Consider the following 18,582-nt stretch of genomic DNA (forward strand, 5'->3'; position numbering starts at 1 on the left):
TCATCCATGCATTTGTTACGTCTATTCTGGATTACTGTAACTCCTTGTTAGCAGCGTGTCCTAAGAGTTCCTTAAGAAGTCTCCAGCTTGTTCAGAACGCAGCTGCTAGATTGTTAGCTGGAACTAGCAGAAGAGATCACATCACTCCTGTGTTGGTTTCACTTCACTGGATCCCAGTTGATGCTAGAATCAAGTTCAAGATCCTCCTGTTAACCTATAAAGGCCTTACATGGAATGGCCCCGTCCTATATTAAGGACCTCATAGTCCCCTACCATCCAATCAGAACACTTCACTCACTAAATGCAGGACTGCTTGTGGTCTTTCAGCTGCTTCCTTAAGGGGTCACCACATTCACCTCCACAAAACATCAGAGTTAAAGTAAAAAGAAAATGACAGGAAATATGAAACAATGGAAACACGACTTTTTACATTAAAAATTAAAACTTAAGTACAAATGTACATTTTTTGGTTGTAAAAATATTCGTGTTTTTTGTGTTTTTCAAAACAAATTTTTTTAAGCTTTCAGTTTGTTTTATGGCTTTTTTGAAAATTTTGCTTTTGACCAAAAAAACAAAACAAAAACAGCCATAAAGTTCAAAGTAACAATTTTTCTTGTGAGCGTTTTATTTTGAAGGCCTGGGCAGGAAGTGGCGTAGATGGCTCAGCTAGCTTGTTGGTTGTCGCTCGCGCGCGGTAGCTGTCAGACAGGGGAGCCGGAGAGGAGAGCGCACTCGCGGGCAGCTTCGTCCTCACACCCTCCGTCACTCGGCGCCTGCTTTGAGGCTTTTTGTTCCCGCTCCAACAGCCGTTCAGCTGCCCGGCGGAACCCGCATTTTCACCGCAGCTCCCGCCTCCCCGTTACTCACAGTAGCGGCAATTCTTCGGAGTTTACACCGGGAGAAGAAGCGCGAGAGACCGGGGAGCGACATGGCTACGACGACGTGCACGCGCTTCACGGACGAATACCAGCTGTACGAGGAGCTGGGAAAGTGAGTATATGCTGGCCACGTGTTCGCGCGGAGTGTGTGCGGTGCGGTGCGGGCAAACGGCGGGGCAGCGATGCGGCGTCTTTTCGGGGGCAAACTGTCAGCAAAACGGCGCGCCCCCTTCGGCGGCGCTGTTTGATCCGAGGAAAGATGGAAACGGCGGGAAAGGAGAGCAGAAAGTGTCCACGGAAGAGGAGGAGGAGGAGGAAGGCGGCGGGGATGGAGACGTTTGTGTCCAAAAAGGAGAAACTAGAACGGCGCTTTCTGCTTTGCGCGTTTGCGCTCAAACAGGCGCGTGCACGACGCGACCCAGGCTGTGCACTTGTCAACTTCTGATCAGATGAAGTTCATGAAGGGAATCGAACCCTCTTCTGTCTGCTTACATAAAAACATTTTTTTTTTTATTTAAAACGGTTTATTTTAAATAAAGATTTTTTAATTATTTAACGATCAAACGCCTGATAGAGGAACAGTTACTGGAAATATCCTATAATTTATTAACATTATGAGCAGAAAAACATCTTTAAATAAAACCTTTATGTTTTATTAAAGCACATTAACTTTGAGGGAAACATCTACTTCTTTATTTATTGATTTCTTTGAGAAGCAAAACCTAAAAAAATAGAGAAAAATAGACATAAGGACATGCAATGATTCGCTTAAGTTTCAGGATACAGTTTCAGTTCAAACCTAAATTTCTTTTGTGTCACGATTTCGTTTCGGTTTAATCTAAATAGGATTCGTGTTTTATGAAACAATACAAATGTAAACACACAAAACTCATTTTTAAAAGAGTTGTAGTTTATGGAGTCGTCCATGAGTCAATGCGCATCTCTATACGTGGTCCATGAATCAACAAAGAAAAGATTTGTGACGGTACGATACAGCATTTGATTGACCTAAATGGAAAAATTCATTTCCATTTAAAGACGGTTTGAAAAAGGTGTTTTTATAAAGAAAATTAAGATTGAAATTGCATTTTTGACTGTTTCTTTATTCAAATCAGTGTGAATAAGGAGCAGATGAAAACATGCCGTTTAAAAAAGATCGTATTTGTGACATAGAAAATACGCGGGGCGGGGCCAAATTCTCCAAGCTCCGCCCCTTTCTGATGCATCCACCTGCAGACCAACAGATCCATGAATGTCTTTGTTTTCCTCGTCTGAGCTGGAATCTGGATCAGAACCGGACAGATGGACAAATATGATTCTGACCATCATTTTGTTTTTCTGCTTATGTCAGGGGCTGTAAGCATGAAAAAAAAGGATCATAAAAATAATACATTTTATTTAAAAGGCGCCTCTCTAGGCACACAAGGTGGCCGCACAGCATGTATGCAGTACAAGAAATACAATAAACAGTTAAAACAACAACAATTTAAATACATACACAATTAAGTCAAATGTATATAATAACATGAAAAGGTTACTGTTACAGTGAAGAGGCCATTTGGAAAAGATGAGTGTTTAGCTTTGATTTGAAATGTGGGAGTGTGTCAGTGTTGTGGGGGTCAGGGGGGGAGAGAGTTCCAAAGCCGGGGAGCAGAGCAACTGAACGCCCGGCTCCCCATGGTGACAAGACGGGCAGAAGGGACAGAAAACTGGATAGAAGAGGAGCGGAGGGAGCGAGAAGGTGTGGAGATATGAAGGAGGTCAGAGAGATGTGGAGGTGCAAGGCTGTGAAAGGCTTTGAATGTGTAGAGATAGATTCAGTATTGAATGCGGAATGGGATGGGGAGCCAGTGAAGCTGTTGAAGAATAGCTGTGATATGGTTGATGGAGGGAGTGCGTGTGATGATACCAGCTGCTGAATTTTGAACCAGTTGAAGTTTATGGAGGTTTTCTTTGTGGGAGACCAAACAGAAGTGAGTTACAGTTGTCCAGGCGGGAATTAACAAGACTGTGTACGAGTACAGCAGTGGAGTGAGGAGTGAGGGAGGGAGGAGACGTTGGATGTTGCGTAGATGGAAGTAGGCTGATCGGTGACGCTGTTTATGTGAGAAGAGAAAGAGAGACTACTGTCGAGGATGACACCCAAACTCTTTACCTGAGGGGAGGGAGAGATGGTGGAGCCGTCAATGGAAAGAGAGAGAAATGGTTGGTCTGGTTCAGGGTGGATTTGGTGCCTCTCAGAAGAAGTTCAGTTTTATTGCTATTGAGCTTTAAAAGGTTTGAGGTGAACCATGATTTGACTTCATTGATGCAGTCAACCAGCGCTAATGGAGGCCGTGTGGAGTTGGGTTGTCTGGAAAGATAGAGCTGGGTGTCATCCGCATAGCAATGGAAATGGATGTGGTGTTTTTGGAAAATATGACCAAGCGGGAGAAGGTAGATAATAAAGAGGAGTGGACCGAGCACAGAACCCTGAGGGACACCAGTTGTGATCTGCAGCACCGACGGCTTGAAGAAGGGAAGCATTTCATTCAGTCTAGCTTCAGCTTTGTTTAATGATCGTGTCTGAGGTCCAGTTGAAGTCCTGACACAGAACCTCCTTTTCCTGAACCCTCTTTGCTCTTTTTGAGCGTTGAGGAGCTGCTTTCGTTGGTGGAAGCTGCTCTGACGTTTCCGTTGTTCAACTCGCCTCTGTGGCCTGAAAATGCTCCTTCAGTGAAGGATTTTTGTCTTTCTGTGAGCGACACAAATGACCAGAATGCCTGATCATTTTTGGAACTTGGAGTACAGAAAAGCTTGACAAGAAAGAAGTCACTTTAGGTATTTAGCTGGTTAAAGTCGGAAAGATCAAAGAGACGTTCAACGTCTTTGAAGAGATCATCAAACGTGAGGGGAAAGGAAGTGCAGTCATTGTAATACTTTCAAAGTAAAATTGATTTCTTTTATAAGCTGAATCATCATTTGCTACTATCTATTGCTATAGTTAAAAAAGCAGAAGCCCCGCCCACTCAGCTGAGCTCAGACGTCTGGTAAAAAACAGACTGCAGTTATTCCCTTTTGTTTGAGCGTGTTTTAATATTTTTTAGTCTTAATCCAAAGATTAAAGATCAATCCAGGCTTTTTGTTATCAGAGTCGATCCTAATTTCATGTGTGCACGCTGGGCGGGGCAGATCAGGGAGCTTCTGCACGCCGGACGGGGCAGATCAGGGAGTTTGTGCAATGCGCATGCACTACAGGGCCGTTGCGACATCACAACAGCTCATTAGTTCAAACCGAGTGTCTTTGCGAAAGTTTGATTGACAGCAGTTTTAATGGGGGAAGTACTCTGAAATTCAAAATGAGTTTTTATTACTTTTGTCCTCTTTCATAAGACAAATACCACAGGTATATGTCAAAAACATGATTTCTATTAAGTGTTGTGAATAAATATTGTATTTTTTTGTTAGTGAACATTTTGGAAAACGCTTTTGTTTTGGTCCAGATCTGAAAAACACCATGGAGCCTCTAACATTTGAGTGTCTGTTGGTTTTTCCCTCCTGGTGATGTTCACGTCCGTCACGGTTCCTCTTCATCACCAGATAGTCTCAAGACTCTAATGAGACTAGAAGTTTCCCGTAATCCACTGATGAAACATGGTGAAACTAGTTTCAGTCCCTTATACTTAGTGTAAACGTGTTAAACCTGAAAACTGATCATTTGGTTCTGGGTCTTTAGTGGATTCGTGTTCTTCTCAGGTCCAGCTCAGCAGTTTGGTTGGGCTTGGAGGGAACCTGAGGCTTCATATTCCTTCACAGACCAGAACCAGATCAGTGAGGAAGGACATAGATCAGAGGTTTGGTTTCACCGGCGGCAGGACCGTGGCCTCTAACTGAGCCCGTCTACCTCTGACCCAGACCTGGTTGGGTGTCTGTCTGAGCGTAGAAGCAGAACCAGCGTTGACTGACAGCTCTCAGACTGAAGCTGTGAGGAAGACGTCTTCTTCACGCCTGGATGGAGATCTGAAGCTGCTTCTGAAGATTCTGAACTTCGTTTCCGTTTTGTTTTCATTTACAGGTTTCGTTTTTTAGAAACAGATTGAAAGTCCTGAATGTGGATGTAGTGTAAAGGATTCTGTGTCTGTGTTTGCAGGGGAGCTTTTTCGGTGGTGCGCAGGTGTGTGAAGCTGTCCACAGGACAGGAGTACGCCGCCAAAATAATCAACACCAAGAAGTTATCAGCCAGAGGTAAGCCCCGCCCATCACACACCTGTGTCTGACTCTAAGGGGTTGGAGACCATCTTGGCTCCAAAAGGGATCCAAACCGGAGAAAAAAATGGCAGTTCCTGCAGCAGAGGGGCAGTTCCTGCAGCACAGGGGCAGTTCCTGCAGCAGAGGGGCAGTTCCTGCAGCAGAGGGGCAGTTCCTGCAGCAGAGGGGCAGTTCCTGCAGCAGAGGGGCAGTTCCTGCAGCACAGGGGCAGTTCCTGCAGCAGAGGGGCAGTTCCTGCAGCACAGGGGCAGTTCCTGCAGCAGAGGGGCAGTTCCTGCAGCAGAGGGGCAGTTCCTGCAGCAGAGGGGCAGTTCCTGCAGCAGAGGGGCAGTTCCTGCAGCACAGGGTCAGTTCCTGCAGCAGAGGGGCAGTTCCTGCAGCAGAGGGGCAGTTGTTGCAGCAGAGGGGCAGTTGTTGCAGCAGAGGGGCAGTTCCTGCAGCAGAGGGGCAGTTCCTGCAGCACAGGGGCAGTTCCTGCAGCAGAGGGGCAGTTCCTGCAGCAGAGGGGCAGTTCCTGCAGCACAGGGGCAGTTCCTGCAGCAGAGGGGCAGTTCCTGCAGCAGAGGGGCAGTTCCTGCAGCACAGGGGCAGTTCCTGCAGGAGAGGGGCAGTTCTTACAGCAAAGGGGCAGTTCCTACAGCATAGGGGCAGTTCTTACAGCATAGGGGCAGTTCCTGCAGCAGAGGGGCAGTTCCTGCAGCAGAGGGGCAGTTCCTACAGCAGAGGGGCAGTTCTTACAGCACAGGGGCAGTTCCTGCAGCAGAGGGGCAGTTCTTACAGCATAGGGGCAGTTCCTACAGCATAGGGGCAGTTCTTACAGCATAGGGGCAGTTCCTGCAGCATAGGGGCAGTTCCTGCAGCAGAGGGGCAGTTCCTGCAGCAGAGGGGCAGTTCCTACAGCAGAGGGGCAGTTCTTACAGCATAGGGGCAGTTCCTACAGCATAGGGGCAGTTCCTACAGCATAGGGGCAGTTCCTGCAGCAGAGGGGCAGTTCCTGCAGCAGAGGGGCAGTTGTTGCAGCAGAGGGGCAGTTGTTGCAGCAGAGGGGCAGTTCCTGCAGGAGAGGGGCAGTTCCTGCAGCAGAGGGGCAGTTCCTACAGCAGAGGGGCAGTTCCTACAGCAGAGGGGCAGTTCTTACAGCATAGGGGCAGTTCCTACAGCATAGGGGCAGTTCCTGCAGCATAGGGGCAGTTCCTGCAGCAGAGGGGCAGTTCCTGCAGCAGAGGGGCAGTTCCTGCAGCAGAGGGGCAGTTCCTGCAGCATAGGGGCAGTTCCTACAGCATAGGGGCAGTTCCTACAGCAGAGGGGCAGTTCCTGCAGCAGAGGGGCAGTTCCTGCAGCAGAGGGGCAATTCCTGCAGCAGAGGGGCAGTTCCTACAGCAGAGGGGCAGTTCTTACAGCATAGGGGCAGTTCCTACAGCATAGGGGCAGTTCCTGCAGCAGAGGGGCAGTTCCTGCAGCAGAGGGGCAGTTCCTGCAGCAGAGGGGCAGTTCCTGCAGCAGAGGGGCAGTTCTTGCAGCAGAGGGGCAGTTCCTGCAGCAGAGGGGCAGTTCCTGCAGCAGAGGGGCAGTTCCTGCAGCAGAGGGGCAGTTCCTGCAGCAGAGGGGCAGTTCCTGCAGCACAGGGGCAGTTCCTGCAGCACAGGGGCAGTTCCTGCAGCAGAGGGGCAGTTCCTGCAGCAGAGGGGCAGTTCCTGCAGCAGAGGGGCAGTTCCTGCAGCAGAGGGGCAGTTCCTGCAGCAGAGGGGCAGTTTCTGCAGCAGAGGGGCAGTTTCTGCAGCAGAGGGGCAGATCCTGCAGCAGAGGGGCAGTTTCTGCAGCAGAGGGGCAGTTTCTGCAGCAGAGGGGCAGATCCTGCAGCAGAGGGGCAGATCCTGCAGCAGAGGGGCAATTCCTGCAGCAGAGGGGCAGTTACTGCAGCAGAGGGGCAGTTACTGCAGCAGAGGGGCAGTTACTGCAGCGGGCCAGGCAAACATTACTGCTCCTGTTCAGATGTTTTTGTCGCTATGATTCATGGGAATTGTGGTTTTCATCCTGCAGTCAGCAGCTGTTTATTAAACGTCAGAAGATGATCTGCGTCCGTCGCTAAGCCCGGACGACCCCTTAAACCGCCCCGCGTGGTTTTGCCGCAGCCCCCCGCCGTTCTGTAACTGGAGACCTGCTGGTCCCAAAGCCCGCCCTCACGGAGGCTCGTGCGCGCCCTCACGGAGGCTCATGCGCGCCCTCACGGAGGCTCGTGCGCGCCCTCACGGGCACTTTAATGAGCGTTATTAGTCAGGAAGGAGCGCCCATATGTGCTTGTGTCCGTCAGTAAAACCTTCAGGGCGACGGTTCGATTTCTGGGGCAGCAGTTGTTCAGCTGTTGGGACAAGTGTTTCCTGGCGGGGGGGCAGTGATCTCACACGACGGAGGAAATATTCTTCAGGATCAAACCAAAACAAAACTCCTTGAGATCAAAGGTTTTGGTTTTTCTGCTTTTTCGAAGGTTTATAGCAGTTTTTGACCCACAGCAGATTCATATAGTCAGGATGTGGTGAAATCATTTAAAAATCTGGATTCTGGGTGTTACTTTCAGACTTTGGCAGGTAAATAACAGACCCCCCTGGATTTATCCATTGTTCACAGTTTCAGTGTTTGTGGAAGGGGTGGAAACTGACACGCGTTTAAAAAAATGTTGAAAAATCTCAATCCAGAAACCCTTTTGGTGGGAAGTTGTCACTTTTGCTTCACTTTAGTGTCACTGCTGAGAGTCGGTAATCAGATTAAATCCATCCTGGATTATCCTGCTTTTATTAGCAGGAAGCTAATGGCTCATTCCAGGAAAAAAAGCCTGCAGGTGCAGAACTCACCTGTGACTCTGCGCCTGTGGAGGTCCGACCCGACTTGGTGTTTTGCTCTTTATTAATGGATGAGTTCTTCAGAACCACAGAGCTGCTGCTCCACTGCAGCCCTATTTATAGATCCATGACCTATCTGACACCGGCTGCTGCAGCCATGGAGACTCTATGCACGCACACGTGCACAGATGTACACAAACATGCGCAACGCAAATGCATGCACAAACCCATGCCCCCACAGAGTTATACTTGTACACACATGCACGCATGTGCAGACTTATGTACATACGTGTGCACGCACGCACACACACACAGGAAGATTCACGAACAAATATACGCACACACAAAAACACGACAAATATACACACAGACAAGCAGGACACAAACCGTGATGCTGTCTGTTGTGCGTTTGTGGAATGAAGGGTTTTTAGCTCCACCCCTTTTCTGTTCTCTACAGGATCTAAAACAGTGTTTTTCAACCGGTGTGCCGTGGGAAATGACCCATTCACTGATCTAAAAACATTTCCCCATATCAGCTCTGTGTTCATCCAAACATCCTGACAAAACACTGAGTAGTTAGGAATATGAAAGATCATAAAATACTTTTTTCTTTGTGTTTATTTGATTCTATAAAAGACACTTTGATAAGAATGACGGTACCGCGATTTAGCTGCAGCTTCAGCTGTTTTCTGAAAAGTCCCGCCCCTTTAACTGTCTCCACCAATCATTCTTGGAGGCATAATCACACGTCATCAGTCTGACCAATCAGAAGTGGTTCAAGTCTTCAATTCCTTGTTCTGATTCTGCTCATAAAGTCTCTCAGTTCCAACAGAAATAGCATCTAAAGCTCGTCTTTAGCGGTGTAGCTTTCCACAGAATCCGGTGTCAGACCGTGGAACAAGTGAACAAAACAATGAAGCTCAGAGAAGAGAGTCTGTCTGACATCAATACATCTCCCAGGATGCATTGTGGTAAAGTGACAGCATCTCAGCGCCACAATCAGTCTTCCCTGTTGAACCACAACGAACACACATCAACCAGTTTTTAAATCTTCTAACTTAACTTTTATTACATCTGTTAGAAAAAACAGCTGCAGCTTCCAGCTTTTTCTGCCACAATTGTCACAAAAATGCATGTGAGATCACGGAGGGACTGTAGATCAATACAGACTGAGTTTCTCCTTTTTTTTATTTTCTATTTTTGGATGCTGGTGTGCCGTGGGATCTTTGTCCTGGTTAAAGTGTGCCGTGGCTCGAAACAGGTTGAAAAACACGGATGTAAACAGCCCTTTTGTAGCCCCTCCCCCTGTAACAGCCCTCAAACTCCTCGTCAGTTCAGTTCATGTCAACAGAAGTATAGGGCGGCTCTGATCCGATCACAGCGCCGGTGGACTGGAGGATGACGGATGTTTGATCCGGATGCAGGAGCTGCGTTTGTGTACGTGTGTGTGTGCGTACGTACGTGTGTGTGAAAAGGTGTGCGATGCATCTGCAGCGATTTGACCCGCTTCTGATCAGCTGGCTTCGGGCCAGCGGTGTGGAATTACCGCGGCGGGCGCCGTCGGCGCTCCATGGCTTGAAGGGTCATATGTGGCCAAAGCACCAGCAGGCATTCCGGCTGTTTCATGACCCTTTGATGTCTGCTTGCGTGTTGTGAGGAACACGCCGCAGCCAGCGCTCGGCCCGCGTGTCGGCGTCCGGGTTCTGCGTGGTATTTCAGTGAACAGAGGAGATCTCACGCCCGCATTTCCCAGCTGGAGGGAGTGTGATGTTATATCTGGCCGTCTTTGTGGAGGTCGTTTTCCTCTCCTGAGAGTCGTCTCTGCTGATGATTAACCCAAATAGAAGTCCTCACACATTCCCTCAGACCGAGCGCTGTCCTTGGGCTACGCTGTTCCTGCTCCTTTTCATTTCTTTTTGACTCGTTTGCATGACGAGCTCGGGCGACAGAGCGGCTAAAATGACCTCTGACGCAGTTTGACCCCCCCACAGCAAAAATAAATGAGTTTTTTACAGTCTGCCACGCAGAGGAGTTTTAGATTGTTTTAAATAAAAGAAAACATTTCCTTCTGTTTCTCCTGAACTGATCCGGCGTTCCCGGTGGTCTTTTCAAGAGGATGACGCCGTTTTCTGTGTGCCTAAATCCTAAAAAAACCTGTGTCGTTGTCAGGGGTTAATTATAAATTCACCTCGGAGTATGGAGTAAGCCTCCACTAATTTCCCAGCATCCTTTTTGTGTACACATTCTCCAGCTAGCTTACAGCCCCTCATACCCCAACCCTAACACTAGCGGTGCGACAAAAATGGCGGCAGCATCGGCGCCATCCAGCCGTACCGTTTGGATCCAGATGTGAATTGATGACTGACTGTTGCTTACGATCATCCGTCCTCTGACATCCTCTACTTTCCAGGTTAAAACTCTTTTTTTAGTGTTTTATTTTTCAAAAAATCATTTAAATTCTAATTTATGTGTAAAGCACTTTTGTGCCTCCCATAAGAAAATAGATTTTAGGAAGATAAAAAATAGTGGTTAAAATAGAAAACGTAGTAAAAATTCTTCTTTCTCTTTCGGCTTTTCCCATCAGGGGTCGCCACAGCGAATCATCCTTTTCCACCTCACTGTATCATGAACATCTTCTACCCTAACGTTAGCCAACTTCATGTCCTCTGTTAAGACATCCATGTATCTCCTCTTTGGCCGTCCTCTTGCCCTCCTGCCAGGCAGCTCCATCTCCAACATCCAACAATATATCCACTATCCCTCCTCTGAACATGTCCAAACCATCTCAGTCTGGCTTCTCTGACTTTGTCGGAGAAAACGTAGTAAAAATAATACTACTAAAAATAAAAATAAATAAAAACACACAAAAACCCGACACATACGCATCCCACCAGCAATCAAAATAAATCAAATGAATGGTTAATAAGATTTATAAAATCAAATGAAAACGTGGACGAGTAAAAACTACGTAAAAGCTTTACTAAAAAGATGCGTTTTACGTTTTTTCTTAAAAACCTCCACAGTGGATGAAGCCCCCACGTCCTCAGGCGGTTCCACAGGCGAGGCCCACGGCGCTGAGATGAGGCCTCGCCGTGGGGTTTAGTTCTGACCTTTGGGTCCGCCGGCGGGCTCCAGGAGGTTCATAAAAATGAGGGGCCAGTTCCATTTAAACTTTTCCAAACTAATAAAAGGTCCTGAAAATCGACCCTAAAGCTGACTGGGATCATGTGCCCCTCCTTTCTGGTTCTGGTTAAAAGTCGTTCAGCCGAGTTTTGTACAAGCTGTAAGCAGTGATTGCTCTGAGTCGACGTTTCTATGGCAACCACTCTCACCAATCGGGAGGCAAAGGACCTGGTTGCAGACGAGGTGGCACCAGAACCGGAGGTTTCACGTCTCGTTCCTCGTGGTTCTGGTGTTCAGTCAGTGGTTGTCTGACCTGCAGACCGGTTCCGGGACTTTGGTTGTGAAAACAAACCCGGACCGGTGCGAGGGTCCATCCAGGTGTCACGGTTCACGTCCTCGCTCCCCCTCTGGTGGACTGTAAGAGAGATTGGGTGGATTTTCTGTGGAATCGTGCTCTCTTCAGGCGCCGGTGGGGAGGAAGACTTCTGTTGTCAGTCTGTGCTTCATCGCCCTTAAACTTTCTGTTTTCACTTTATTTATGGTCAGCTTTGATCATTTCTCTATTTTTTTTTTTTTTTTTTTTTACCAATTCTTCCTCTTTAAGTTTCATTCTTATTCAGCAACATAGTATTTATTAGTATTCAATCCTGCATTTTCTTGTGGAAACGCAGCTCCTTCTAGATCAATGTGCGTAAACAGAGAGCTCTCAGCAATGGGAGGGGAAGGGGGTGGGGTTGCTTAGCCTCAACGGTCCCGCCCACAACTCAGAGGGGAATTTCTAATGAACTCCTGCCGCTCTGCAGAAACTATGTCCTAAAAAAAACGAGAGGTTTTTTGGATTTTGCCTAAACCCGACATTATCATCAATAAAAAAACACTTTTGGAAGAGATCAGAGGAGGGTGACTGTATGGTTTGATCCTCATCTTCTTATTTGATCTTCTGAGTTGGTCTGAGTTGCATCGGATTCCAGATATTCCAGTTTTTCCTCTTTTTGCTTTCAGATCATCAGAAGTTGGAGAGAGAAGCTCGGATTTGCCGCCTGTTGAAACATCCCAACATCGGTACGTTTCCGTCTTCCACGTAATGTTCAAAGCCTAGATGTACACAAATGAAACCATCTACTATGTGTGGATCTACGTGCTGTATAGGGAAATAATCGATGAGTGGCTCCAGCTGCTCCTCCTGCAGGAGGAGGAGGAGCTGCGGCTCTGAAACCCGTAGCAGGGTAGAGTAGTGACGTCCGCTCTCCTGTCTTTCAGTGCGTCTTCATGACAGCATATCAGAGGAGGGCTTCCACTACCTCCTGTTTGACCTGTAAGTTCTCCTCCTCCTCGCCCCCCTTCCTGCCCCCCCCCCCCCCCCCCCCTGCATCCCTGTCATTACATAACTGTTTTTTATATATTTGCCCCTCCACCGTCATCCGCCCACGCCCTCCACATCACTCCTCAGCGGTTCCCCTCTAGTTTCCATGGTAACGATAAAAGAGGTTGGGATGTTTTGGCCCGCATCCCTGCTGTGCCCCCCCCCTCCCCCTTCCGGAAAGCAGTTCAAGTGAATCCATAAATTAGATCTTTTTTGTTTTGTTCTTTTGTTGCTCAGAGTGACCGGAGGCGAACTTTTCGAGGACATCGTCGCCAGAGAGTATTACAGCGAGGCCGACGCCAGGTAAGAGCCCCGCCCCCAGCCCCCCCTCCCCACCGCCTCTCCTGTCTTTGTGTTGATTTGTAAGTCTCCTGTCTGACTCTTGTGGCCTTACTCTCCTCCTCCTCCTCCTCCTCCTCCTCCTCCTCCTCCTCTGCTTTTGGAGGTTTTCAGGCTCTGGTCTTTGCTCTGACATGCTTTCTCTCTCTCTTTTTTTTTTTACCTCTTTTTCATTGTTGTACTTGTTTTCTCCCTTTTTTTTGTCTCACAAATCCTCTTCTTCCTTTCTCTTCTTCATCAGTTCCCCAATACTCTTCGTCGCATTCTGATGCGCGAGCATCAGGAGGCCCCCCCCCCCGTTCGCAGGGCTAAAGGTTTGATGTCACAAAAATGTTAAAAACTCTTATTTCACGGCTTTAACGGAAATTTTTATCAGAAATCCAGAAAATTACAGAAATCCTCAAGATTACAAAAGAATCTCCCAAAATCACATGGAAAACATTTTTTGTCTCTTTTGCTTTTTTTCTTTTGTTTTCTAAACAAAGTTGCGGAAATTTTTGACAAAAATGTAGGAAAAATTAAAGAATTGAACTGATGCCGTCACAATAAATCCACCTATGCTTAATCTGGCCTATTGTGTGCTAAAATATCCCACAGGTTTTTCTGTTTGGCTTCAATACAGAGAGAATCAGAGTGAAGCAGCTCCTGCCAGGGAATATTTGTACTGAAACTGGAAGTCAAAGTTTGAGGAGTTTGGTTTCAGCGTCAACCTTTAAGGTCAGATGATGCCATTTAGAGAAGAAAACCCAGAGAAGTTCACGCTTCGGCCTAGTTTCTCCTGAACGAAGCACCTTCAGGCTTCTCAGAACATCGGGGAGGAACGCTCGACCTTGGTCGGACCCCTCCCTCCTGACCTTTATGTTACTCAACAGAACGTGAAGAACTGATTTGGACCTGGCAGGTACCAAATGACTTTTGTGGGGGGTTTCTCACTCAGGTCTTGTGGTTTGTTGTCTATGAATTTTTGCCTGCAATAGGCTCCGTGCACGTAACTAAGGAGTTCTACTTCCGCCGCCTTGAGTGTGAGGCCACCATTTCCGGTTTGCGACTTCTGTAGCAGCGACACGGCAGATTTTGATTGCGAAAGATGGCATATATCACCCGTTGTCTACAAGGTCTCCCGAAAATTGACGTGAACGACATATACAGGGTTGTCGACCAGTGCGTGGTTACATGGGCAAAATGTCGTGTCGAAAATACCGGAAGGGAAATGTGTCCCGTTGTAAACAAACCTTTGCTGTCAGCGTGTCACATATATTATGCAGCAGCTCGGTAATATACGAGGCGATCTTCCAAACGTGCTTTTATTAATGTTAGGAATATTATGTAGTGCCGGTCCGCTCATCATTTTATATTTAATCCGTGTGGTCAGTGCTTTTTTTGTGGAAGACGTACGGAGCTGGAAGAAGAACCCAGTGTTGGGAGAGGCTAACAAAACGGGCCAACAACATTAGCCTTTTGATGGACACAAAATCCAGGACCATGCGGGAAACGCTGCAATCTGGATCCTGGCTGCACGTAATTGTCTGGGAATAACATCAGCCTTTATTTTGTCGGGGCACAACTAGAAACACAATTCCATGTGATTTTTTTTTAACAGTTTTTAATAGGCCTGCACAATATACCGCAAATTTATCGTTATCGCAACATCAAGCTGTGCAATATGCATACCGCAAAATATGTCAAAAATCGCAATAAATGGTTACCTTAAATGTGCTAAAACAAACTCATGGCAGCTTGAAATATTGATCAAATGAAATAAATCCCTTTATGCATTTAACCAATCAGAAGGACCCGTTTACGTTGTTGATCAATCAGATGAGCCCTTTTATGTTTGATGTTTGCCTCCTACGTCGACAAGGGTCATTTGGAGTATAATTTTTAAACTGTTGCAGTGAAATGGAAATTATGTTTTTGGTTGTTTTTGCTATTTGTTTATATACCACAAATTATATCGTTATCGCAATATTAATCACCAACATCGCATATCGCAAGTTTTCCTCATATCGTGCAGCCCTAGTTTTTAAGGACTGAGCGGCATTTCTGCTCTAAGCTCACACACACTGTGTGCTCTGCTCTGCCCTCACGAGTCCGGCCGCCGCTAACCCAGAGCGGCGGTTCGGCTCGCAGTCTGAATTCTCACACATAACAAAACAACAAAACGCACACGTAACAAAGCACCTTCCCCTCAAACACATTAATAAATCCGGCTGCTGTGCTCAGAGAGGTTCACTCGGCCCACTGGCACCGGAGCCCGAACGCAGAGCTCGGTTGATGCCTGGTCCGGACGTCAGTGGACACGCATCCCTCTGCATCTCCCTCATAAGGGGTGAAAGAGAGGGGAGAGCCAGCGGGGCGAGAGCAGAGCGGCACTTTACGGGTGGCGTCCGCAGAGCAGCTGATCGGTCCCGTATGAGCTCCAATGCTTTCTCTCAGCGAAATACCATCTATGCATGACGTAACCCAGAGCAGTAGTGACACACGATCGGAATGAACCGTTTACATGCTCCACGATCGGATAAACGATCCGTATAACCCACCTATCTCGATCGGAAAGAAATTTTGATCCGAACGACTCGAGTCTGACCGGAGCAAAGTATTCCGAACGGCGTGTTTATGACGCATTTTCTTTCCGATTGCTGCAAATACGAAACACGACTCGTCTTGCTTGGGCTGAAGTCCTCCCGCCGTGTTCACCATCCATTCGGCTCTCACCGACACATTATACTGGAAAGCTATGAAAGCTTTTAGTACTGTTGTACTTTGACAAATCGCACACGGGTACACAACAATGTTGTGATGTCTTTGTCACGCGTTGAAACAACAAACGCCTTTCTTTTACCCGAAATCCGCTCCTATTTACTCAAAACTAGCAACTCAACAAAACTCCCCACAACAATAACACGACCAACAGGAAGTTGTCGGCCTTACACTCGAAACACGGAAGTTAACCGGAAGTTCTATCGTGCACGTAGGCTATTGTCTGAGATGTAGATTTTTATTTTCACAATAAGGTGTCAGTAAACGCCGTCTGTGACGGATTTCTCTGCAGTGGTACATACCGGCGAACTCGTGTGGTCCTGTTGTGTTTTGGGGGGAAAGTTAGTTTTTTGTTCTTTTTCTGTGGTTCTGATCCAGATTTTGGAACCTTTGCTGGGATCTGCATGTAAATCTTTCATAGACTATAGACTTCTAGAGACATTTTCTTTCCGATCAAAACACAAATTCATGGAACGTTTCATGTGCGTAAAAATAAAACCAGTTTGGCTTTCAGCTAAAAAAACAGGTTTGACCGTTAAAGAAACCCCGATGCCATCACACATATGTGCAAAACTCAAATCAACGTTCTAGAAATGTCAAAAGACACAATTACACTGTTTCCATTTAATCACAACTGTGCGAATGAACACAAACAAACCCAGGAGATAAGTTCTTCACTGCACAGGGAGTCCGTTAGTGCTGCTCACGGGATTCATGCACGCTCCTTTTCTGTGCAGCCTGACTGTTAGAAATGAGGAAGTTAGCATCCTACGGGCACTTACGCATCACATGCGCACCCCGTGCAAGCAGCATTTGCAGTCCCCGTCGTGCAGTCAGTAAGGAGTTGGTGCTCACGCCTTACTAACGACTAGAACGTGGCGTTAGGGCGCCGTGACACAGCATCACCCGTACGTCATGAGTGCCTGGAACCTTACGAATACTTTATGATACACTTACCACACGCACGGCTATGGTACGTTCCGTTTTCATGATGTCCCTTGAGGTGGTCGTACGATCTTCAACTGAACTGCAAGACACACCTGTGCTCAACCCAAAACCAGCAGAAATGGCATTGCTGAATCCCGTGTATGTGTGCTTTGACTACAGCTTAAGGTGGAGTCACTACACACTTGGACAGAATGTGTGTTTGGTGTGTTTTCCTGTGATAGAATGGGAGGATGTTGTCTTTTACCCTTCGCTCTAAGATCTCAAATCTGACCTTTTCTTGTATTGTGGAGTGGTTCCGCCTTGAACTCGGGTGGAACCACTACACCTGTAGCGACACATGTAGCTACATCTGTAAGTTTAGCTACATGTGTTGCTGTACCTGTCAATACACCTGTAGCGACAGGTGTCACTACAGATTTACAGGCAGCAGGTGTACAGGTGTTGCGACACATGTAGCTACACCTACACCTGTAGCGACACATACATGTGTCGCTGGACCTACACCTGTTGCTACACCTGTAGTTACACGTACAGGTGTAGCAACAGGTGTACAGGCTACAGGTGTACAGGCTACAGGTGTAGCTAAAGGGGTAGCTACAGGTGTAACTACACCTACAGTCGTCGCTACAGGTTGAGCACAGACAATAGATTTGTTTTTCTCTATGCACAAGCTTTGAAAGATTTTCTTAAATGGAGTATATCTGTTTTCTATTTAGGAAAATAGTTGCGTCTGACTAAAGTCCTGAAGGTTTTCTTCACTCGCGATAAATCCTAATATTTATCTGGAGCTATTTTTCCCTTCAGTATCATTTTTTTTTATTTGAATTTTTTGATTTGAAATGGTTTATTTCAAGCAATTAAGTAGAAATAATACACAACAGCAATATAATCATCAGTTATACATTCATACAGTAACTAATCAAACTTAGGATAATTAGACTTATTAACGAATATTGCTTGAAAGGGAGTGGAAGGAAGCGAACTTATATAATCCCACCCCGTTATACTGTAACAATTTTATTACATGATTTATCAATATCCGGTTCCTAGCTTTTATCAGACAGAAGTAAGAATCATAAGATATCGATAAAGCACATGATAAAGATGAATTACTTAAGTATTACGTCAGTAATAACTATTTTAGAAATCAACATGGCAAATGCAGATCAGTCATCTGAAATATATGCAGATTATGTTACTTATAAAAGCCATTCATATTAATAAAACATAATACTATATCAGTAAAGTAGACACAACACTGTTTCAGGAATTTTCATAGCAAAATTTCATCAATTATCAAAAGTTAAAAACGTGCAAAATTATGCTACATTAGAAAAGATTTTTGAATCAATTTATCTTTTTTTTTTTTTTTTTTATAATGAAGTAATGCTGTAGGGGAAAAATAAAAAGGGTCGATTGTCCAAGGTTGGTATTTCTTCTTTTACTGATAACAGCTGTTCTTCTGGGTTCAAAACAGTTAATAGTTCTCTTCGATGTTATGTCTGCAGACATTAGATTCAGGTCCATATCCTTCTTCAGCTGATATCAGCGACGGTGAAAGTTGAGGTCAAGTTGTCTGCAGGTCAGAACTCTGCTGTTATTCAGGTTACGTCAGACATACAGAGAAAGTGATGATTCCTGGTGTCATATTTCTTGAAATTATTTGGCTCTTTGGTTTATTACTCCATGTTGTTTCAGACGACCGTGATTAAACACTTTTCAAAGTCTTTCATGGTGTTCACAACCACAACCTTGGCCCGGTCCTCTGGACCGAGCGGTTTGACGTAAATCCTGCAGCCTTTAACCCAAGTGTTCTCAATCTGCTCACGCTTCCTGAGAAGCCGTGCATGCTTTGAGATTTCAGCATTCCTTCTGGTCAGATGGTCGTTTAGATAAGCAGCCGAACCTTTCAGTTGTTTCCTTTGGGTCATCAAGGCTAGCTTGTGTTTGTGATTCACAAACCTGATGAGGATCGCTGGTTTATCCGTCTCCTTTCTCCTGGGGAGCAGGTGGCAGGTCTCGATGGTATTGAGATCGAGGGAAATCCCTTTAGATGTGAGAAATTAATGTATTTGCTGTTCCAAAG

At 46.3% G+C, this 18,582-nt stretch overlaps 1 protein-coding gene across 31 annotated transcripts in view; it reads left to right on the top strand.

The window, feature by feature from the left end:
* The first annotated feature begins 680 nt into the window (after positions 1 to 680).
* LOC101170191 (calcium/calmodulin-dependent protein kinase type II subunit beta) overlaps positions 681 to 18,582 on the top strand; it is a 66,276-nt gene continuing 48,374 nt past the window's right edge. For 11 of the 31 annotated variants that reach the window (XM_023958153.1, XM_023958149.1, XM_023958150.1 and 8 more), the window contains exons 1-5: positions 681 to 990; positions 5,008 to 5,102; positions 12,089 to 12,148; positions 12,347 to 12,401; positions 12,687 to 12,752. In XM_023958153.1, coding sequence (XP_023813921.1) covers positions 929 to 990; positions 5,008 to 5,102; positions 12,089 to 12,148; positions 12,347 to 12,401; positions 12,687 to 12,752 — 338 coding nt within the window. In that variant the 5' untranslated portion in view covers positions 681 to 928. The remainder of the gene's footprint in view (positions 991 to 5,007; positions 5,103 to 12,088; positions 12,149 to 12,346; positions 12,402 to 12,686; positions 12,753 to 18,582) is intronic. The other 20 variants (XM_023958181.1, XM_023958170.1, XM_023958165.1 and 17 more) reach the window with 3 other exon arrangements.

Source organism: Oryzias latipes, chromosome 9, assembly GCF_002234675.1.
Source record: "Oryzias latipes chromosome 9, ASM223467v1".
Taxonomy (NCBI): domain Eukaryota; kingdom Metazoa; phylum Chordata; class Actinopteri; order Beloniformes; family Adrianichthyidae; genus Oryzias; species Oryzias latipes.